The sequence below is a fragment of the Vombatus ursinus genome, unplaced genomic scaffold, assembly GCF_900497805.2.
Source record: "Vombatus ursinus unplaced genomic scaffold, bare-nosed wombat genome assembly UNPS02000577.1, whole genome shotgun sequence".
Classification (NCBI taxonomy): Eukaryota; Metazoa; Chordata; class Mammalia; order Diprotodontia; family Vombatidae; genus Vombatus; species Vombatus ursinus.
Window position 1 is genome coordinate 32,517,417 of NW_020940355.1, and position 25,218 is coordinate 32,542,634.

The 25,218-nt window shown below is 36.2% G+C and overlaps 1 protein-coding gene across 2 annotated transcripts in view; it reads right to left on the minus strand.

Annotated features, from left to right (window-relative positions):
* The window catches only part of CALB1 (calbindin 1), a 37,828-nt gene extending 17,972 nt beyond the window's left edge, over positions 1–19,856 (minus strand). The window contains exons 1-3 of one of the 2 annotated variants that reach the window (XM_027836904.1): positions 19,778–19,856; positions 19,104–19,180; positions 14,323–14,397 (exon numbers count right to left, since the gene is read on the minus strand). In XM_027836904.1, coding sequence (XP_027692705.1) covers positions 14,323–14,397; positions 19,104–19,180; positions 19,778–19,856 — 231 coding nt within the window. The remainder of the gene's footprint in view (positions 1–14,322; positions 14,398–19,103; positions 19,181–19,777) is intronic. The other variant, XM_027836990.1, reaches the window with a different exon arrangement.
* Positions 19,857–25,218: the final 5,362 nt, after the last annotated feature.

The window sequence follows — 25,218 nt, forward strand, 5'->3', positions numbered from 1 at the left end:
TTCCCCTGCATTATTACTTTAGTACTTAATTTCTGGAGAGAACAAAAATAAAGATGTTACTATACCTTAAAACCAGTGTTTCAGAAAAAAACAAGATGCATTTTATGTGTGCATACATGTATGTGTGTGTTTATATGATGGTGTTGGTTGTTTGAAAGAATGGGTAAAAAATAGCATCCTTGATGAGGAGGATGTGGGCCATTGAACGAAGTGTTTGAGAGCTCTTTCAAGACAGGGAGATGTTACGTACTGACAATGTCCACACAAAACAACTATAGGAGTCGTTTTCTAATCAAGAATTATACAGGAAATTTATTTTAATATTTGCATAGTCACAAATTTTTTATGTACTTACTGAATTACTTAAATACCAACTTGGAAGGATTCAGTTTGAGCTTTTCCCCAAGATTTTGGGAAATAATTCTATAAATGTGCCTGGTAGGTACAATATTCTAGTTACATAATTCTGGGAATGGTAATATAGTTTGCCATTCACCTCTTCTATGCAGCTTCTGACCCCTATGTGAGATAGGCCCAGAACTGCACTGAGTGGAAGTTCTTTAAATAAAAGATTTCATGTTTGCTTAGCATTGTATAATTTTTAAAGTACAAGTACTTTTATACATATTTACTTTTATTACAGAATAATTTTACATATACATATGTATATATGCATGTATGTGTATATATGTAGATGTATGTGTATGTGTATACATATGTGTATATATATTTATATATATTTATGCCTATTTGTGTCTAATGACAGCCATCTCTAGGATGGGGGGAGGGGAGAAAAAATATACAAGATAATTTTGTTGTATATTTGAAAAGAATTGCAAGTTGTGCATAATAGATTTGCAGTTTCATGTACAATCATCTTTTTTATTCCATACTATGTTATGGAAATGCTTGTTTTATTCCATAAATGAAAAATAAAATTAAGTAAAATAAGATACTTTTATATCTGTGGCTTCTGTATTTCATTAATACAGGTCTTGCTCTTATGATTTCTTTAATTGCTATAACTTGTGGTGAGTTAATGCAGAAACATATTTGCTGAACATTGCAGCCTCATGGGCAAAGAACTTGACTCAAGTATCTTTCATATTCATTTTCTCCAACTTGCACTGCAAATAAACTTGAATGTATCGAATTACTGGCTTTAAACTGGCACTGTGAGATAGATAGTACTAACAAGGCCAAGTTAGCTTTTTGTTCATTAAATAGAAGTACTCTAATTTTACACAAAACACCTCATTTCATTTTCAGAGTGGCAGCGTAGAGTGCTAAACCTGGAGTCGGGAAGACCTGTGACATTCATTAGCTGAGTGACACTGGGCAAGTCTGATTCCCTAAGACTTATCTATTAAGATATAATTGTCATCTGGCTTCGAGTGGCAGACTGAGTTCCCACACTGCTGAGATCATAGAACCTTGACCTATTAGCTTATTCCATTTCATACCATAATTTGACCTGTCAATGAGAAGAGGCTGTCACTGATTTTCATCTTTAAAGGAGCCAGATTTCCAATAACCCAATATATGACCCGAGGAATAAGGCTGGTCAATCTAGTACCTGTTTGAGCATACTCCCTTCCTGCTATACGGGCCTAGTCACTGTTTTACATATGTGACATTCTGTCTCAAATGTCTTTCACAAGTCATTCCCATCTTTGGAATGTTCTGTCTCCTCACAGCTATCTCTTATAATCTCTCCCTCTATTCAAGGCTCAATTCAAGTGCCACCTTCTATCTGAGGCCCATCCTGATCCCCTCACTTGTTAAGGTTCCTTCCTAAAATTATTTGATATTAACTTTGTATATATTTTGTGTTTAGTTTATTATGCACTTGCCATTTCTTTCAGTAGAGTGCAAGCTCCTTATCTTTATATTCTCAGTGCCTGGCACATAGTAGGTGCTTGATAAATGTTTAATTGAGTTGACTTGATAGGTGGTCATCCACTCTCTACTTAAGTACTTCCAGGGACAGACAAATCACTTTTTCACAAGACTTTCCATTTCATTTTTAGACAAAGCTGTTAGAAAACCATTCCTTATATGAATCCCAGATCTGCTTTCCTATACTTTGTCATCAGCTCGGCAGAAATTGTGCCTTCTGGAGCTGCAGAGAATGTCAACTCCCTCTTCCAGATGATAGCTCTTCAAACATTTGAAGGCAGCTGTGTGTCCCACTTAGTTTGCTTTTTTATGTCTCTCTATTCTTTTTGTAGTTCCTCAAATGCTTTTTCTTCTATTATATAGGGATGTGGGGCGAGAGAGTCAGGGAATCCATTTTCCTGAGTCTCTAGAGTAATAGTCTCCAAACTTTTTTGGTCATGTGCCTTTAATTTTTTATGTATGCAGCTCATATATATGTGTATATGTATATGTATCTATATATACACAATACAATATACACATTTGTATATATACACACATATATATCTATGCATATATAATGTATATATACTCCTGTACTAATCATTTTGTATATTATAAAACACACAAAAAAGAAAAGAAAAAGCTTAAGATAAATATGAAATACTATTTAATTATAGAGTCAATAGGAGCCACTGGAGTTTATTGGGTAAGGGAGAGGTGACATGGTCAGACTGGTGCTTTTGGAAAATCACTTTGGCAGATGAGTAAAGGGTGTAATGGAGTGGAGAGAAACTTGAAGAAGAGAGACCAATTAGTAGGATATTGCAATAGTCCAGAGTGAGAGGTGATGAAGCCCTAACTAGGGTGGTGGCTGTGTGAGTACGAGGAAAGGGACCTATAGGAGAAATATTATGGAGTTGAAATAACAAGATTTGTCAAATAACTAGATATGTAGGGTGAGAGAAAGTGAAGAGTCTGGAATAATGTTAAAGTTAAGAACACAGTTGACTAAATGAATGTTGATATCTTACAGAAATAGAGAATTTCAGAAAAGAAGTAGGTTTGGGGACAAAATGTGTCCTGTTTTGGACATGCTGAATTTATTTGCTTATGGGACAATTTAGTTGAAATGTCTAATAGGTAGTTTGTGAAGTTGGACCAGAGCTCAAGACAGAGATTAAGGATGCATATGTAGATCTGGGAATTATTTGTACAGGGATAATAATTAAACCCACAAGAACTAATTAAGTCATCAAATGAGAAAGTATTATGAGAAAGGCCAAGGAAACCTTTGGGAAACCCACAGTTACATGGCATCATGTGGATGATGGTCCAGCAAAGAAGACTGAGAAGGTGTAATGACAACTCAGAGAGGAGAGATCATTTAGGTGGTCAACAGTATCAAATGCTACAGAGAGGCCAAGAAGGATAAAGATGGAGAAAAGACAATTGGTTTGGAAATTAATAAATTTTTAGTAATTTTGAAGAGAACAGCTTCAGTTAAATGAGGAGTCAAAGCTAAAGGAGAAAGCTGAGAATCTGGAAGTCTGGAAAGATGTTGGTGTCCTTTGCATTAAGTTTAGAAGAGCAGTCAAATTTAGGGAAAAGATAATATAATCTGGTATTAGAATGTAATATATCCATGACTACTCATCCTATGCTACTCACTCTTTCCCACTGGAAAACCAAAATGTTTATGGGGTATATGTATGTGTACATGTGTATGTGCATGTGTGTGTGTGTGTGTGTGTGTGTGTGTGTGTGCTCGTTTTTTGGGAGGACCTAGTCACTGGCGGACCAGACCATGGTGGACATGGAATATGGATGCTGTGGGGGGATGGGGGAGTGGAAATTTGCTTGAGCAGCTACTGCAGATGCCAAGTCAGATTAGGATATGACTACCCTGAGGAGCTTATGCTCAATATAGCCATAAAAGGCCAGGTATGGGAGAAGACAAAGTGGATGAGTATTGAAAGGGTTAATATCATTATGTTGGAGACAAGCCCATGATTTGATAAAGGGGGAAAGGGTGGGATGTGACTTATCTTTCTACCCTTTGACTGGTTAATAACATACTAATTGGGGTCAAGCCATGGCCCCCCAGGGGCTACATTCCCCACTTTGGAGATCACTATTCTAGACAAGGAGATGACTTGAAAGGGTTATGGCAACAACATTAGTGGAAGTATGATAAGAAGGTTGTATGAAAAAAAAATTGAACCAATTCTTAAGGATATAAGGATATGATATACAAGATATTTAGGTAAATAATAGAAATAAGAATAAAAGCCATTTATCTATAGACAAATGTTGAAAGAATATGAACAAACAGGTAAAAATAAAAGGAATTGCTTACTATTAATGACCATAGGGAAGACTGTTCCAAATGACTAACAATAAGAGAAATGAAAATCCAAATAACTCTGAGGTTTCATATCATGCCCAGCAAACTGACAAAAATGACAAAGGATGAGAATATTTGATATTGGAGGAGTCATGGGAGGACAGACATACTAGATGATGAGGTTGTAAATTGGTCCAACCATTCTGGAAAGCAAAATGAAATTATGTCTAAACTCTTTAACGTAGAGAACCTGATCCTAGGCACATACCCCAAGGAGGTCAGCATAAAAAGAGAAGTCCCATAATATACCACAATATTATGTGTGTTAGTCAAGAACTGGAAACAAAGCAGATGCCCATCAATTAAGGAATGGCTAAGCATGAATGTAGTACACAAATATAATTAAATATTACTGAGATCTAAGAAACAATGTAAATGAATACAGAGAAGCATGGGAAGATATGTTTACTGATGCTAAGGGAAAGTAACATACATAATGACTCCAACAATGTGAGTGGAAAGAACAACCAAAAACTTGAAATGGAATGCTATGAAATTGTAATGGTCATGTCTGGCTTCCAAAAGATGTGAAAAAACACCTCTCCCTCTTTTTTGCAGTGATGGGGGACTCTAGGTATGGGGCACTCCAGATATTGGCAGACTTTTAATGTGTTGGTTAATTTTATTGAACTTTCCCCCCCTTTCTTTTTATTCTTTGGCATAAGGGATAGCTCTTGGAAGGTGAAAGGATGGGCAAAAGGAAATGTGTTGATGTGATCACGTTAACAAACAAATTCATGAATGGCATAGAAGTACTTTGATTGGCCCAAATGGATCAAAAAGAATTGTGATGTTCTCTGTTCTCACTGAAGATAGTATATTTAATATTGGACAAATGTGTTTCTTTGTATGTGCCATTCATTCAATAACAACAATAAGGGTTGCATAATAATAATAACTATAATAATTCTGACATTTATGCAACACTTTAAAGTTTGTAAAGCATTGTTCGTACATTATTTCATTTGAGTCTTAGGACAACCCTGTAAGGGTGGTAGGGCGATTTTATTTATCCCCATTTTGTAGATGAGAATACAGAGGCTCAGCAAGGTTAAGTGACTTGTTTGATCACATGCTTGGTCATACAACTAGTTAAATGTCAGAGGCGGGATTTGAATTCAGATCTCCTTGACTCCAAGTTTGTCATATTAGCTATTATACCACACTCCTTCAATTCACTAAACCAAACTGACAAGTCTCTTTCCTTTTGGTCTCATTGGAATGTATATGTTAAATGTGTAAGGCAGCATATGGCAATCAGTATTGCCACATAATCATTAAAATTGAATCTTTTAAAAAATTGAAAGAAAACTCACATTTACTGAATATCATATTGGTTGAACTAAATGACATTTAAGGTCTCTTCCAGATTTGACATTCTATGATTCTAAGAATATTTTAATAGCAAGAAAGTATTTAGAATATGATTATGATGACCCAAGAAAATCATTGAGTTCTATTCAAGTGCATTACACAAGAATTAGAATAGCCAGCATTTATATAATGCTTGAAGGTTTATAAAGGACTTTAGATATGTGATCTCATAAAAGACCGTTGTGACTTTACCTTCCTTGGGGGTGGAGTTGGTAAAACTTTTTTGAGTTCCCTAACAAAAGGTCCCTGAGCACATGTGTGTATTCCTGTAAAGGAAGAAGTTGGTCCTCTTAACTGAAGGATAGAGCCAGATTGTTCTTCTCTCTCTTCTGCTTAAATCATGCCTAGAGCCCTTGGAGAGGCCTTGGAGCAAGGAGAGAGCATAGAATTCCATAACTGCTCTTGAGTTATGGGATCTTGGATACAAAGTTGAAAGGCACTTCAGAGGTCATTTCTTCCAGCCCTGTCATTTAGCAGATGAAGAGACTGAGGCCTGGAGAGGTTAAGTCACTTGCTCAAGGTCAGACAGGTAGCAAGTGACAAAGCCAGAATCTGCGCCCAGCCCCTCTGATTCCAAATTGAAAGCACTTTCCATTATACCATAGATTTCCCATTCTACTTCTTTGGGGAGCTTCTTGTCCTCCATGACTTCTCAGACTCTTGCATTTTGACTTCTGACCTCATCATTCAACCACAACTGTTCTTTCCAATATTACCAATGACATAGCAGTTGTCAAATCAGGTGGGTAAATCCTTTTTGATTCTGTAGTATTTGATGTTGTTGAATGTCCCCTCTTTTTACACTTTTTATCTTATTATATTACTCTCTCCTTGTTCTCTTCCTACTCTTTGGACCAATCTTCAGTATCTTTTGTTTGGTCATCATCTTTTTCTCCATCCCTATTTGTGGATGTACCTCAGGACTTTGTCTTGGACCCTCTTCTTTTTACACATCCCCTCTGAATAATTTCAACAGCTCCTATGGATTCAAATCTCACTTTTATACAGTCTTTCTTCTGAACTTTATCCCTACATCCAATTGTTTATTGGAGATCTCTACCTGCATGTTGCATAGGCATCTCAATCTCAAATTGTTCAGAACAAAACATGACCCATTTTCCCATTGGTGAGTTTTTCCTGAGTTAGACACCAAGCCATACTTCATTCTTCTCCTGGCCTTGTTCTTTACTTCTAGATTTTAAAACCATACTTCTGCTACTATCTCATCCTAGAAATTCTCCAGCACCTGGGATCTCTTTTTTCCCTGAAACCATCTCTGTGGCCTTTTCAACCCGAAATATCCTTCTGCAAGACCTGCCTTCCTTTCCCATTGATAAGTCCCTCTTGGGCCTCCATGCCCTATTATTCACTTCCAGACTTGAAAACCATGCCCCATTCTAGGATCCTTCATTTATTCCATCCTCCTGCCTTTCAATTCCCATTTATATGTCTTCTCCCATTAGAATGTCAGCAACTTGAGTGGAGAAATTGCCTTTCTTTTTACTTTTATCGGCATTCTCATTGCTTAGGACAATGTCCTTCACATAGTAAGCACTTAATAAATGTTTCCTTGTTTCCTTCCTTTCATTATGTTTCCCCCAATGCCCTCTATTTTCTTAATTTTTCCTACTTCTGCCAAGTGTTTCATCATCCTCCCAGTAATCCTTGATTTTTCCTTTTCTCTGCCCTCTCACATCCAAACAGTTGCCAAGTTTTGTTTGCTGATACCACCTCCATAATGTATCTTGTCCACTTATCTCCACTCACAAAACTATCCTCCCTTGTATCTACTCATATAACTACCATCCCAGCTCAGGCCAACTCTCAGCTGGACTATTATAATAGTGAGGAAGAGGAGGGAATACAAATTTATTAAGCACCTACTACTTGTCAGGTACTATGCTAAGTGCTTCACAAATATTATCTTATTTGATCTTCAAAACAACACTGGCAATTATTATTCCAATTTTACATTGAGGAAACTAAAGCAGACAAGTTTAGTGACTTACTCCAGGTCACACAACTACTAAGTATCTGAGGCTGGATTTGAACTCAGGTCTTCCTGAAAAGGCCCAGAACTCTATCTGCTGTGCTACTTAGCTACCCATTTGGTCTCCCGGCCTCCATTCTCTCAACTTTCTAATCCTGTGTTCCAGAGATACCAAAAAATTACATCCCAAAGCTTAGGTTTGACTATATTGTCATCTGCTCAAAAATTCTAGTGGCTTCCTTTTGCCTCTGGAATAAAATACAAACTCAGTTATTTGGTATTTTTAAAAAAGCTCTTCACAGTCTTGGCTTCAGTTGACATTCCTAGGTGTGCTGCACATTGCTTTCCTCAATACACTCTATTTTCTAGCCAAATTGATCTGCTCACTATTGTTATTTCTATACAGCATTCCCTCTCCCCTCTCTGGGCCTTTAAAATAGGCCGCCCCCATTTCTGGAATATATTCTTTCCTCTCCACCTCATGGAATCCCTGCCTGCTTTCAAATCTCAGTTCAAGCATCATCTTTTACAGTAAGTCTATGCATCCAGTTGCTAGTTCAATTCTGCCAGAAATTACTTTGTAGATAATTCATATCTATTTAGTATTTTTTCCTTCATACCCAGGACCTATCACAGTGTCTGGCATATAGTAGGCACTTGATACATGCTTGTTTAAATAAATTAAAAGATGGTGCAGGGAGGGAAGAAAAAAAGAATAAAAAAAGAAAGTTATATGATAACTTTATTATATATTTAAAAGGAATAGTAAGTTGTACATAAGAGAATTTTAGTTACATGCGCAATCATGTTTTTTAAAAATTCTATTATGTTATGGAAATGCTTGTGCTATTTTATAAATTAAAAATAAAAAAAATTGAAAAAAAATGATGGCAGACCATTTGTCAACGTGGAAGTTATAGGGCTGAGTTGAGTACTAGGTTCTTTTACAAGCCTGTGATAGGATGTGCTGAGCATGTATTCAAGTTACACACACACACATACATATACATATACACATATCTATGTCTGTATCTATATATCTGTGTGTATAGGTGGTACAGTAGATAGAGTGCTGGGCGTAGAGCCAAGAAGGCTACTTTTCCTGAGCTCAAATCTGGCCTTAGACAGTTACTAGCTGTTTGACCCTGAGCAAGTCACTTAACCCCGTTGACCATAGTTTCCTCATCTGCAAAATAAGCTGGAGAAGGAAATGGTAAACCAACCCAGTATTTTTGCAGAGAAAACCCCCAAAATGGGCATGGTTGAAATGACTGAACAACAACAATAAGATGCACCCGGATCAAGAGGAAAACATGAACTTGTTGTCAGGAAGTGATGTTAGGTTCCCACATATTACCTAAGGGCACAAGTTAAAAGCTTGCAGATTTGACACCCTCTGAGAAAAGATCTCTGTGCTTTAGTGTGAGTGCCATAGATGAAATTTCTATTACTTTGCTGTTAAATCATTCAGCCCTCATTTTAAATTATTTTAATCAGCCTTCTCTGTAGAAAAGCTATTAGTCAGAATATATTTAGAACATTTTTGACTATTGTGGTATTTGTTAAATTATCACAGAGGTTTGGCGTGCACGTTTTGCATTCATTTTCTGAACCTCGATGTTTCCTAGCTGCCTTTGAGGGAGTCTATCCAATTTATCCATGTATCTAACTTTTAAAAAAGTATTTGGGTTAAAACATTTGCATATGTTGTATCCTCTCTGGTTACATTTCTATGCAGTATATTTTCTGTCCTCCATGCCTGGAATGTACTCCTTCCTTTCCTCTGCCCCTTAGATTTCCTAAAGTCCTAGAGAGCTCAGCTTAAATGCTAACTCTCCTACATGAAGCCTTTTCTGATCCCCTCAGCTGCTGCTGCCTCCCTCCTGAAATGATCTTGTATTTACTTTTCATGTACTTATTATTTGTGTGTGTGTGTGTGTGTGTGTGTGTGAGTGTGTGTGTGTTGTCTCCACCAATAGAATGTAATCTCCTTGAAGGGAGGGACTATTTTGTCTTTATATGCCCAATGCCTGGGTCAGAGTCTGACAAATAGTAGGTGCTTAATAAATGCCTTTTAATTTATGCAAATATGTCAGTTATAGGTCTACTGGAGGAAAGGACCTCAGACCATCTAGTCTAACAGTCCTGCTTTACCAGTAAGGAAACTAAGGCTCAATGGAGGTAAAATGGCTTGCCCAAGGTTGTATTGTGGAACAGCTAAGTGGTGTGATAGTGCACACAGTGCCCAGTGCAGAATCAGGAAGATTCCTCTTCCTGAGTTCAAATCTGGCCTCAGATATTTACTAGCTATGTGACCTTGGGCAAGTCATTTAACCCTGTTTGCTTCAGTTTCCTCCTCTGGAGAAGGAAATGGCAAACTACTCTAGTATCTTTGCCAAGAAAACCCAAATGGTATCACAAGGAGTTGGATGCAACTAAAAATTAATGAAGTCTGAAGGTTGTATAGATAGTAAGCCTCACAGGTAGGATTCAAACCAAAGCCCTACGACTCCAGAGCCAGTGCTTTGTCCATTGGGCCACACTGCCTCCTTTCCTTTGATAGAGCTTTGCCAGTTTTGAATGGTAAAATTCTAGCCTGAATGATTCAGCCCTTCCCACCTCTAATGCAAACAGGATAATGATTATTCAGTTTACTTTGACTTCTGGATGAACACTTAAATACTAGTTCCAAATGAGCATTAAATATTGTCAGATTTAGTTTCCACATTTCTATTGAAACATCAAAGTAATGCTATACTGAACATAATTAGATAGCTTATCATGATTTGGGGGAAAACATGGGGTTCATTATAAGATCAAGAATCTCTGTTTCCCCATGTTTCCCAGGGTGGGAGCTAGGGAGGAGGGTGTCTACAGGATTCTACTTGATTTTTGAATATATGAGTTCTCTCTTTCTCTCTCTTTCTCTTTTTTTCTCTCTCATCCTTCCCCCCTTTCTCTATAATATATACTTATATATAGTCTATAGACATTATATATATTATATACATTTATCTTCCTTCTAAGCTTGACTCTTATCCTATATCAGGTTGAAGGTAAAGTCTTACTTCTAAACTCTCAAACTCCTCACTAAAACTTTTCTATGGTACTTGAAGTTATCCTCGCTTTATAACTCTATTTACTCTTTTCTTTTCCTTCCTCTCTATATCCGATCTGTACCCAAACTTGCAATTCTTCCTTCCAACTCTACTCCTTCTTTTCTTCTCTACTCACTCTAACTCCATCCTCCACCAGGTCTTCACCACCTCTTCCCTAGACTACGGCAAATCCTCTAATTATTCTTTCTGACTCTGGTCTCTTGTCCTCCAAACTATCCTTACCTTACTACCACACTAGTTTTTAAAAATTATACTTCCACAAAGTTGTAGTGGGAAAAAATACTACCAAGAGTCAGGAAACCTGGGTTTTAACTCAGTTGCTCCTAGTATCCAGCTCTGTGACCTTGGGAAAATCATTTAGCCTCCTTTTGTTTTAATTTCCTCATCTGTAAAATGAAGAGATTAGGGTAGAATATTCTTTAAGGTCCCTTTCAGGTCTAAATTCTATAATTTGATGGCATTCCTTTGATTACAAACCTTAAATGGCTTAATTTCTGCAGGACAAAAGCTAAACTCTCCATTTTGACATTTAAGATGCTCTAAAATCTTACCTTTTCTTTTCAACCTTAACATTTCTTGTAACTTCCTAACAACGCTCTCTATTAAAAGTTATGCAGGCCTCTTCACTATTCTTCCAACATTATATAGAGGACTGGATCTGGAGTCAGGAAGACCTGAGTTCAAATTTAGCCTTTGATACTAACTATTATGACCCTGGGCAAGTCTTAATCTCTCAATCTTAAACTTAATCTGTTTGCCTCATTTTCTTCAACTGTAAAATGGGGATAATAGCACCTACTCTGCAGGGTTGTTGTGAAGATCAAATGAGAAAAATATGTGTAAAGCATTTAGCACAGAGACTGGCACACAATAAGAATTATATAAATGCTTATTCTTTTCCCCTTCCCCCTTTTCACACATTTTAGCAGATCTGTCATCCCCTTTCCTCTTTCCCATCCTCTTCTACCTATTCAAATACTGGCTTCAAAGCTCAGATCAAGTCCCTATTTTATAAAGCACCTTATTATAGTTAAAAGAGCTTTAATAAAATAAATTACTAGCATATTAGAATTGTGGTATAATAAGGTTTCATTGAGAAGGGAGGTTTTAAAACAAACAACATCCTGCAGAGTGGAATAAAAAGCATATACCATATTAAGGGTCAGGAAACCTGAAATTTTATATTTAAAATGTTATTGGTTGCCAAGCCCTGAACTGGTCAAAATCTGCTTACATTAATAATAATAATTTTTGTTGTTGTTTTAGTCATGTCAGACTCTCTGTGACACCACGTGGGATTTTCTTGGCAAAGATACTGGAGTGCTTTGACATTTCCTTCTCCATCTCATTTTACAGGTGAAGAAACTGAGACAAACGGGGTCAAGTGACTTGCCCAGGGTCGCACAGCTAGTAAGTCTCTGAGGCCAGATTTGAACGCAGGTCCTTCTGACTCGAGAGCCTGTGCTCTATCCACTGCACCACCTAGCTGCCCTAATAGTAATATCTAGTATTTACCACATGTGTTATCTCCTTTGATCCTCTCAAAAACTCTGAGAGGTAGGTTCTATTATCAACCCCATTTTACAGATAAGAAAATTGAGACTGAGAAAAACTAGGTGACCTGCTTAGTGTCATACAGATAACACTGTAACAATACAGATAACATACAGATAACTGAGGCAAGAATTTTGACACCTCATCACCTGGCTGCCAAAGATACTAACTTCCTTCACTTCTCTGCTTCTGTTCTCTTTCTACAGACAGGTAATTTTTATCTTTGTTCTAATGACTCCGTTCTCTAGTTACTGTACCTTCTTCCATGCAATGCCTGACACACCTGCCAAGCGACTCTTGCCATTCACTCAATATAAACTCTAAACCATTCTGTAAATAAGCTAAATATCAGGGAATACAACCAATGTATCAGATTAAACATTTGAAACCTTGTCTCCATACAGGCCTATCTAGCTTGTTACTTTACACACACACACTACACATATATATGATAACATAGGAAATACATACGTGTGTTTGTGTACATATAATCTAGGGGAATCAAGAAAATAATTTTTACATATTTTCCTCAACCTAATGCCACTGACTAAGCTGATGATAGAAATAATAACTCAGAATCCTGGAATTCTTCAGGATGGAATATTTTAAGTGTAACATGACAGGCTTTCTTCCTCTTTTAGAATTATAAAGTATGTCAAACTCTGAAATAGCCACATCTATAGTTTTCCTAATTTCAGGATTTCCAGCTAATTTTGAATGATTCAATTTTACCCATCTCATTTATGTTCATTTTAAAGTAATTTCTTATCTGAGATCATTTCATTTCCAGATTAGTTGGCCTCAATGTCAATGTAAGTCCCATTACTATTAATTTATCTGTTCATCTAGTAATGAGTTACATGTGGGCATAAAGAGAAGCATATGCCTTGGGGAAAAATTTAATTACAGCGTTGATAATAATAGTATTCTGTACCTACTTTCTATTTATGGTGATTTCCTTTTTTTAAAAAAATGTATTTCATATGTGATTGATCTCTCTAAAGCTATTTCAACCTACTGAGTCAAAGGTGTACCCTTATTAAGTATTCTTCCAAGCCAGCATATTTCTCAGTCTAATGACTATGTGAACTTAAAGTTAAAAAATAAGAAAAATGTATCTATGCTTATGTTTCACAGGAACCGCTTAAAGTCTGTCCCTTGGATGAGAAATCATGCCCTGAATTTCTTCAAGAGCCATGAAAGAGACAAGAAAAATAGGATAACAATCTGGCAAAGAAGAGAGAAAATAAAAGCCTGCTGCCTAAATCCAAGAAGTCAAAGGAGGTTTCAAAGTCTTGTTCTCATTTACTGTCAAAAGAAAGTCACACTCAATAAGAAAAGTCCTTGTCAGAAGGTAAGATTTGCTGCTCACAATTTAAATTTTTTAGAAATTCTATAGAAACTGTTGCCACTTGAAATCATAAAAAATTCAAATAGTTGACAAAAGGTACCTCTTTCCTTCCTGGAGTCAGGTCAACTGCCTGAATTCTAGAAGCCAGGGCACAGCCCTCCATAATGACATTGTTACAGACAATGTATAAGAAGGTTTTCTCTTTGTAGCAGGGAAAAGTCTGTCATATTTAATGCCAGGAAGAAAGAATTGAAATCTATACATGAGTTCTTATTGGAGATGAAGGATTAAAAAAGGCAGCATGGTTTAATGGGAAGATCACTGGATTAGGGGGTCAAGAGACTTGAATCATAATGTAAGATCTACAAACTAGTTATTTGAAATATATGAAACCTATTTGAGTCACTCTTCATTTCTAAAAAGAAAGAGTTGAACTAAGGAAACTGCATAATCTCCTTCTAATTCTGATTCCAAGTTTGTTATTTTCAGTAGGTATTTTATTTTAAAGGAAAAGTTAATTCACTCATTGTGGTGTAATAGCATGGAGGAGGATTACCAAACACTGTTTTTGACAATCTTGAGTATCTAATGAAATACATTTGTTATAACTATCTTTCAGAAAAATTAACAGATAAAGAAGTTAGCTTACCTCTACCATTCCTATTTTCCCATCATCACTCTGCCCATATTGATCCACAAAAGTTTTCATTTCAGGTGACAAATCCTAAAAATGGTCAAAATGATCAGTTATTTATTAGAAAGTCACAACTACTTTATGCTTTAAGGTTCATGATATGCCACAAAATACCTAAAATTAATAGTATTTAGTATATGCTTTATTGAATATGCTCTTGGAAGTAGAAGACACTGGGTTGATGTAGAATTATTACAGATTTCAAAGATAAAATGGGAGAGCAGTATGATATGTTTGATAGAAGGCTGGCCTTGGAATCAGGAATACCTGGGCTCAAGTCCTGACATATACTGGCTATAATCAAGTGATTCAAAAGTGTAACTTGGTAAATTCATTTAACCTCATGGCTGGAGGCAACTTTCTCAAATAGTAAGTTACAAATGAATTAGCAATCTGCACTAATGTAGGGATTTCCCCACGCTGATAAAAACAAAAGTCCAAATAAACAAACAAACAGAAAAGGTTACAGTTATGATTGCCACTTTCAAATACGTTTCTCAGATTTCTCTACCATTCTTAGTTTTGAGAATTTAGAAATATTGATTCCAACACTAGCTGACATTTTATATAGCACTTTAAGTTTTACAAAGTGTTTTTCATATGCCATCTTTACTTGATCTTCACAACAACTCAACTTCAGATATAATTATATTCTTTTACAGGCATGGAATCTGAATGGAGTGACTTGTCCATGGTTACACAAACAATAATTGCCAGAGGTAAGAATTGAACTCATGTCTCTAACTGGTTTGAAGTCCAACATTCTTTCCACCACTACACTACCTATTCTAAGCTATTCAGCACATTTAAATAGAAAATATATATTAGTAATGTGCTTAGAGACAATGCATATTCAGGATTATTTGGAACCAGAAGTTTTGAATCCTGATTTTGCTATTTGTTACCTGTGTAACCCTGGGTAAATCACTTAATCTTTTTGGGTCTCAATCTTTTTAGCTCTAAAATTAAGGGTTTGGACAAAATGATGATTAAGATTTCGTCCAGATTTAATCTCTATGATATTTGTATGACTTACTCTGCTTTGAATACATCTACCTTCAACTCCACTATGTAATCTTTTCAGCTTATTTATTAGATATAAATGTATTAGTTTATTTAAAATGTTGATATCATTAATAATTTTTTTTAAACTTGGGAGAAATTAGAAGTTAGGAAGTTAAAGAAAATCCTTCTTTGAAAAAAAGTTAGGAATGTTTGTAGCAAGGAGAAAATCATAGAGGTAGATTACTTATTTTTATATAAGAGGAATATATACCTGAACCAAAAATACTTAACGGCTAAGCTCATCTGAGACAGACCACAGCCGAGATCTGGGGCAACTTTTTTCAACTTGCTGATAACATTTAGCTTTCAGAGCTTTGCCTAGCAACATCAACTTCAAGAAGTATTTTCCAATTTTCATTTGTTTTCAACTTATCTCGCTACAAAATTCTCTATTTTATGTATGTTAATAAAGATGAGCATAGAGCAGGGTTGGATTTGTAGTCAGAGGGCCTGGGTTTAAATCTTGATTCTGCCATTTCCTCCATATGTGATCTTGGGCAAATGACCTGAACCTTGGTTTCCTTATCTGCAAAATGAGGGGAGTTTGAGTAGCTGATCTCTAAAGTCTCTTGCAGCTCTAAATTTAAATCTGTAATCCTATCAGTTGGTTTAGGAATAATAAAGCTAATTTGTTTGGTCATGCTTTGGTTTGGTCTTTCCATCTGTAATGTAAGTCGTATTAGCTTTCCAGTGCCACACAGTTTTCTTACAGTCAGAATATAGGCTAGAAGCTAAGAAGCTGACTTTGTAAACGTTGTTCTATAACATGGCCCACTTATGTGGTTAACTAGAGCCAAATAAGCCTTATTTCCCTAACTGAAGCCCACTTTAAATAGGCCACTATGTACTAATATCTAACTCTGTGGCCTTGGGAAAATCAATTAGGCCTCAGTTTTCTGATAAATGAGACAAATGTGGCATGGTTTACCTTTTACCCAGATTGATGGGAAAACCAATAAGTTAATATAATTTTAAAAGTTCTATATTGAGGCTAATCATTATTATTGAGTTGGTAGTATCACAAAGTCAATTTTGATCCAGTGTATATCTCTTTTAGTAGAAGTAAGTTAACAAAGCAATTTGAAACCAAATACATCATTTCAGCTTCATAGACTATCAATAAGAAACAATTTGACATTATTTAAATTTACATTAAAGATAAAAATGTCAAAAATTAAATGAGAAAGCTCGCAGAGTGGGAATACTATCAATATAGAACTCTTAATTTTTGATAGAATCTAATTTGCAAATTTAATTTCCCCAGAGCGGTAGATGTTAAATTAGCATTTGGGAAAACAGAATTAGGAACCAATGATTTTTAGCAACAGATTTGTAATTACGAACGTGAACTCCATGGACAAGGATTATAGTCAAATAAATGTTTTGTAGAGTGTACAGTACAGGGCAATAACACACTGAAACTTTATCATTATAACTGAATAATAAATTCTATTAAAACTCTATACACAATACTAAAAAAACTCTATACTTAAATACTAAACTTAAGACATTTACTTTGCTATTATATTTGACTGTAGGCCATATTTAATACAAATAAAACACCTAAGAGTTCATGAGTATTATGAAAAGCCTGTTTTCAGACTCAGTGACCTTTTATGTCCTAAAGCAGGATTGATAATGGACTCTAGTTTTTAGGTTTAGTCATCCAGTCTTTCCATCTTGGAAAAAGACATGAAATTTTAAAAAGTAAAATTCAATGAGGCAAGATATGTCAGGTAGCCCTATGATGAATGTGAGCTTCCAGATCTAGAAAAATTATTTAGATCTGAAATCTCTAATAACATACATCAATAGTCCAGAAAAAAGCCCAGGGATCAAGTTATCTGGCAACTTTAGATGATCCTTTGACAGTACCCAAGTTTATTATTGTGGGATTGGTTGCTTTAGTTAGAATATTCCAGAAACATAGTTGGGGAAAAATAAGCACTAACCACTTGTGAAATGTAACGTAGTATACAGGAACAACCTATAAAAAGATATAAATGTTGTAGTGGGAGGGAAACAAGAATAATCTGCAAGTATTTTTTATAGTACTTGGTGAATATTTGAATTTCCAGGAGGCAAAATGAGCTTTAAAGCATTAACTTTGTTTCTAGAAAATATGGTTTCTTTGTAAAAACTGCAGATTTATTTATATGCATATTTAAGGACATCAATCTTTTGCATAATCGACTCAAATGTTCTCATTCTTAGATGTAATAGAAAAATGGATTTTTAACAGCTGGTTATCTTTAAGTATTTTTTTTTAAAAGAGGAACAGAATAATTTTCATTACTGTAGAGATAAATGGCAAAGATATACTGAGTTGCAATGGAAGCATTTTGATGGATTTATTCACATGATAATTTATCAAGTTTTTTTTTCCTTTTTTTTTGCAGGATAACAAAGATGTAAAAGAGAAAAAAATGTTTTATCTTCAAGTTTTGATTAACATTATATCTGGACAATGTAGTCCTTATAGCATTATTTGGTTTCAAACAGAGTTGACCAATGACTTCCACAATCATCATTCATTTTACCTCCAAGGGACTGTTGTAAAGTAATACATGTCGTATGTAGATTTATGTCATAAATTTGCAGTTAGGAAGTAGGGATTGGAGATAAAAAGCCATGTTGAAATTGGAAAGAGTCATTCATATATAAATGTAAATTAATTATCTCAAATAGCTTTTCCTACTGAAATGCAGCCTTATATAAATCCCAATATATTAGTGAAATGTATAACCTATTTTTTCTTTACATAACTACCTCCTCTATATTTAAGAACATTTCTTTACACGGGAGGGCATATTCTAGTTGCATTCTGGTTGTGCCCCCGTCTCTCCTTCTAGTGTTGTCTAGGTAACAGAAATAATTCCTCATTTGTTTAATAACTTGTTTTAAGCATGAACCTTCACTGGTGATTTTCTAAATGCTATTATTGATACCAACAATCATAATGCCACTTTCTGATTCTTATAACCATCTCATGTCTCACAGTTTTAACTTTTGGATTACTCTATTACGAAGAGATATGAAGACCTTTTCAAACTAAATTTTTTTTACTGCAGGTTGAGGTGCTTATTGCTCAGTTTTTCCTCCTGACGATGGTTGAGGACCATGTCCCTCCCCCCACCTTTTTCTCCTTCCAACACAAGAAACAGTACCTTTTGCCACATAGAAAACCTGCAGATCTATTTTCTGACCACCAAGGGGCAGAAATAGATTTCTGCCCCCTTCACTTTCCACTAAGAAAGCAGAGTTAAAGATAAACTCAACTAGCTAACTCCGTGTTGCAGGTACTGATGTGCAGAAAGGATCAGAGACCAGCAGCTCTGACCCTTGAGGCTTTTATATCACAAGTTCAAACTACATGATTTTAAAGCACCTACATTTCAGCTAGTAGCTTTTTATCTTCTACGAAATTACTTTTTTTAAAAAGGTATTTGGAAAACATCCTGTTTTCAAATAGTGAAGAAACCTTTAAATGTAAATTAGTTGAAAAATAAGTTACTGCCACTTATCTTTCAGAAGAACGTGCAGATGCATTTTTTTCACCGTGGCGAAAGTAATTTTTTTTTTAAAGAAATGGCACGGACTTTTAAATAGACGAAGGAAAAAATAACCTACACGACAAAAACAACCCCCAGACCTTAAAGAACCGAACCTACCAATCCAGCCTTCTTCCGCGCCTGCTGCAGCTCCTGGATCAAGTTCTGTAGCTCCTTACCTTCCAGGTAACCACTTCCTGCAAACAACAAAGACATTTGACTGGTACTCCTGAGTTTTTTCCTTCAACTCTCGGGTTAATTTTGTGTGAGTGAGGGCGGGAGGTGGGGTGGTGTGTGCGGGAGTGTGCTGGTCAGAAAGAACATTTTCAGTTCCTACATTCACAAGCAACGGAGATACCAGGGCACAATTATAGCTCTTAAAGGTAGTTGAGGGCAAGCAGAGCATTTCTCAGGTTTAAGGCAGAAGACATTTAAACTTTAATCCACACAAGGGGGGCAAAATGGATTGAGTAGCTGAGGGCAACCACAGAGCTCTCAGAGAGCATAGCAACCTACTCCCTAAAATGAAGGATCTCTCCAGAGCAGGTTTCTCCCTCTCCTCCCCCCCACCCCCGCAGCCCTAGCAAAGATCTTGTAAAGACAAAAGTTTTGCAATTACATTAAAAATGAAAACAACCACATCCATACACCCCTCCGACAAAAACCGCACAAACTTTTGGACTGTTTGTACAGCCAGTAGTGGTGGTAATGAAATTAGAGAAAAGACAACTGCACATCACGGGGCGGGGGAGCAACTTGAGACAGTAAAAAACTAACAGAAAAAAGATAATCACCATCAACGTCGAAATGGAGCCAGATCTCGAAAAACTGTGAGGCTGTAATGAGGGATGCTTGCAAGTGGGACTCTGCCATAGTATCTGTGATATCTGGGTGTGCCAGTGTGTATGTATATGTATATGTGTGTAGCAAACGCGTGTGTATGACAGACGGAATGTGTGTGTGTGTGTGTGTGTGTGTGTGTGTGTGTGTGTGTGTGAGTGAGCGAGCCAAAGAGCAAGTGGCTATAAGAGAACTGGATCCTGGAACTGCCGGGCGCTGTCCACGGTGCTGCTCAAGTCGTTCTGTCCGTGATCCAGATTCTCTCCAGCACTCTCAGCTCACGGCTCTCTGAATTTATCAGGACAGCCTCAAGCCCAGCCACGCCTCCTCTTGCCTTCCATCCATCCCTCTCCCCTCGTGTCCCCGCCTCTTGTTCCCTCCTGTCTCTCTCCTCCCCTACAGTTTGCTTCCTTTTCTTCACAATGAAGCAAAGCTGCGCGCTTGGTGTGGCTGGAATCATCAGGTGGTGGGAGACCCCGCCTGAAGGCTAAGCTCAGACAACTTGGGTTTTCTTCTTCTAGAGTTTCCTCTGCTGAAAAACCACAGCTAAAATTCACTAATACATACAAAATAAAATTACTTGATAAAAGTACTCATTTTTTATTAAAAAAAAAAAGGAAGTTGGTCAGGAGTTTTGTTGTTGTTGTGGGGGTGATTATTTGGTCTAGACCTGTGATTTCAATAGTTTAGAGAACTCCCCAGCATTTATCACAGTGTCTGACACATTGTAGGTGCTTAATAAATGTTTATTGACTGATTGGAAACTCCATCTTGAACTTATTATCTTAGTTGTTTATGTCACCAAGAGCTTAAATGACTAACCCACAACCACACAGGTAGTATGTCGAAGATGCTAGACTTGAACCCAGATCGTCCTTATTCTAAGACTGGCACTGTATCCACTATTCCACTGGTCAAGAATATTAGAAAAATACAAATCATGACTATCCACTAATTTTAAAATAATGATAATAATAAGAATTATTATTAAAACTCATTCACATTTCAAGTGGAAAAGGTGAAGTGGTGAAAAGAAGTAATTAAATCATAACTATGAACTGTTAGGAATGTCTCACTCTTCACTAGCACTTTTTAAGATTTACATAACCCTCTCATAAAACACTGTAAAGTAGGTAATGCAAGTATTATTACATCCTCATTTGATAAATGAGGAAATAGACTCAAAGTGGGTAAATGACTTGTTCAGAGTAACATAGCTAGTATGAATGAAGATTGTAAACCCAAGTCCACTGATTCCAAGTGTAGAGCTATTTCCCACCACATCATACTGTCCCTCTTTGTCTTTGTCTTCACATTACAAAGTGAAGTTGTGATTTGGAAATCAGTTAATTTGACAGAGGTGATTAATGACCTTTTCTTTTTGTCTGAACTACTGATGTTCTCTTTATGAGAAAGATTACTGAACTCAAGGTCAAGAAGACTAGAGTTCAAAAATTGCTCCAGATACTTGTTACCTGTGTGACTCTGGGAAAATAATGTAACCTTTTTTGGACTCACTTCTTCATCTATAAAATGGGAATAGTAATGTCTGTAGCCCTTACTTCACCGGGTTGTTATCAGGAGCAAATGGGATAATGCATATAAACCTTACAAACGGTAAAGGCTGTGTCAATGTTATCTATTATTAGTAGTAGTACTGTTTGCAAAGTTTCCTATGATTTCTTATAGAGTTTGTATGGGTCATACTTTTCTCATTAGGGGCTAATTCCTCAGCTTGATATACTCTCTAAGATCTTCCACAATCTAGTATCAGTTTCCTTCCAAATTAATGAATGAAAAATAATTTTTTAAAGCATTGATTATGTGCCAAGCATTGTGATAAGTTTGGATGATATGAAACAAAAACAAAAGTCTCTTCCCTCAAAGAACTAACAAGAAAGCACATAAAGGAAAATTGGTAAGGGAGTTGGGTATGGTTTGGAAGTGGCATGGTGTCTTAGTTCTGGATAAAATAAGGTGGAAACTCATTTATCAGAACCAAGGGTCTAGGGACTAAGTTCAGGTTGCAGTAGGAAGGGGAGAAGGAGGATGGCCAGTACGCAGATGATATGGTTTGGAAATGGCTAAGAAGTGTCGTGATGGTTTCTGCAACATTACATCATATTATACCCCTTTACTTATCTAGCTCCAGACAAACTATTCCTGGTCTATGTCAACATTTCTACCCTTTTATTATACTGTTTCTTATGCTTACAATATCCTTCTTTTCCAGTCTTCATCTATTGAAATTCTGCCCATCTTTCAAGAAAAAGTTTAATAAGTATAAAACAAGTTAGTAAGTATAAAAACAAAATTCACCTTCTACATGAAGCTTTCCCTAATATCTCCAAGCACCCAATTTTTTTTCTTGATCAGAATTATTACAATGCATTGTGTGTGCTTCTCTTATTTTACTAAAATTCCATTTTGTATCATATTTATTGATATATTAATCTTAATTCTTTTAGTAGATTGCAAATTCCTTGAAGGTGAGAACTATGTCATATTTTTCTGTCTCCCATAGTACCAAAATAGTGCATTAAACATAATAGGTAAATGATTATTTCATTGACAGATATTTGGTTATTGAAGATAAAAGTAGAGTTATAGTTGGAAAACTCCATTAATAAGATAATAGCCCAAGGGAAATTTCAGGACATTTTAAGTTACCAATAGGTGAAAGAAAAATTCCCACAAAGACAAATGCTTAGAAAGCAAATTGTTATTTAAAAAATTATAAATGAAACATCCACTTCTATGATATTTGTTGCTAGTGACCCCTTTGAAAGTAGGAGGCCAACTAGTTATTTCTCTCAATTACCTTTTTTTTTTTAGTGAGTCAATTGGGGTTAAGTGACTTGCCCAAAGTCACACAGCTAGTGAGTATTATGTGTCTGAGGCCAAATTTGAACTTAGGTCCTCCTGAATTCAAGTCTGGTGCTCTATCCACTGCAACACCTAGCTGCCCCTCTCAATTACCTTTTGAGACCATCTCTAATTACGATGAGGTAAGGTATGGCACAGGTACAAATGAAGTATCAAATCTTGTCAGTATTGATTTGATATTAAGTCACTAAGCCCTATCATTTTTCTTGCATAAAAGTGGTAGGATACATCAATTTCTGTTTCTGGGAAATATGACTAAACCCAGTTGGTAACACTGAAAGTTTTTTTTTTTAATTTATTAGGCCACCTTTAACTTGGCAATATTGCAATGTCTGTCTAACTCCAAACTCTTTCCCTCAATTCAAGGCTGCACATAAAACTGCCAGAATAATGTTCCTAAATCACCAATATGATTATGTCACTTCACTGTTTAAAGCCTTCAGGGGTTCTCTAGTATCTCCTAAAAGAAGTTAAATTCTTTAGCTTGGAATTCAATATCTTTCATCTTTAACTTCTCCCATATCTCAATGACTTCCATACACAGACACACAGACACACACACACACACACATACATATATATTCCTAAAGTCTCACCAAACTAAACTGTTCTATTCTTTGAACATACTCCATGCATCTCCCTACAAGCAACGTTCCTGTTGTTTGTATTAACTATAAACCTTATCGCTCCTCATCATCACTTGTGAAATCTTAAATGTCACCTTGAAGAAGCTTTTCCTGCTTCCTCCAGTTTATTGTGACCTCTCCCTTCTTGGAACTATCCTCTCCCTCTTTTACATTTGATAATGCAATGATAGTTCAATCACAATCTTTCCATGCCTTGTAGAACTTTTGTGTGCCTCTTTCACAGAACCTGTAATATTCTAATTTATAAAATAGTTATTTGTGTACTTGTTTATCCTCAGTATTAGACTGGAGTTCCTTTAAGAGAGGGAGTATGTGTTATTCATTTGTTAATCCCTTATAGTACCAAATACAGTTCCTTGAAATTATAATGCATAATAATTATTTGTTGAATGAATGACTGAAAATGGGAAAACTGATTTGTATGAATGTAAAAACTTAACAAAAATCTTTGCTACTTGCTTCATCATAGAGACTGCACTCTAAATTCTGTGAGGACCAATACTTTCTGATTTGGAAGGAATCCTTGCTGGCTTTCTTGACACTTGCATAGCCATAGTGATTGAGGTCAGGTATAGACTCATATTTTAAAAGATTTGTTATGTAATTGCTATGGGCACTGCCTTCCATTGTACAGCTTAAAACCTTTGTACAACTTCTCATCCTGTGCTATTTTTGTCCATGTATTTCCACAAATTATCCACAAAGGAACCATAGAAGAGTTTGAAATGCTTTGGGGGCCTCTGAGTTGAGATCTCCACCTAGCAGACAGTTGGAGATGTATATTAGAATTCAGAAGAAAGATATAGGCTAGATATGTAGCGAGGTGAATCATTTGTATAGAAATGATAATTGAATCTATGAGACCTGGTGGTTGATGAGAGTGTAGATAGAAAAGGGTCCTCTTTCAGAAGGGCAAAGAGAGAGTGCCCTGAGGTACATTCACACATGGGTGTGATGGATGATGGGCCTATAAAATAGACTGAGAATAATTGGTTTGCCAGGAAGGAAGAGAACCCTTTTGATGTCAAAAGTGTCATGAAAACCAAGGAGGAGAGAGTACACAGAAGGGGGAGGTGGCTTACAGTGTAAAATTTTTTGCTGCAATGAAGTTAGGATGAGGAGATGAAAAGATAATTGGATTTGGCAACATTGAGATCATTAGTGATCTTAGAACACTTTCAGTCAATTTGTGTGCATGTATGTGTGTGTGTGTGTGTGTGTGTGTGCAATTAGAAGCCTGATTTCAAGAGATTTGAAATGAGAGTGGTATAAAGTGGAAACAGGTAGTATAAATAGTTTTTTTTTTCTCTAGAAGTTTGGTTTTGAAAAGGAGGAGTAGGATGATAGTTTGAGAGGATGGTAGAATCAAGTTTTTTAAAAAAGTAATGGGGGGTACAGTTAAGTGATACAGTGGTTAGTGCACCAACCCTGGAGTCAGGAGGACCTGAGTTCAAATCCAGCCACAGACACAACGCTTGCTAGCTGTGTCAAACTGGGCAAGTCACTTAACCCTGATTGCCTCACAAAAAATAATAAAGTAATAGAGGGATGTAAGTATTTTTGTAGCAGTAAAAGAGGAATCAATGGATAAGAAACAATTGAAAATTAATGAGGGAGAAGGGAATATTAAAGGAGTAAGTTCCTAAAGGCAATAACATCAAGCAAATACATAGAAGAGAGGGTGTTGTCAAGCAGATGGGAGGGGTAAGGCTGATATGGAAAAGTATGAAGGAGCTGGTAGGTAGCAGCCTAAGAAGGTAACTTTTGCCTAGGAAACCTGTATTTGCAGGAGTAAATTTGCCAACCATAGGTTATCAAGGCACGTATTTGCAGGAGTAAATTTGCCAACCATAGGTTATCAA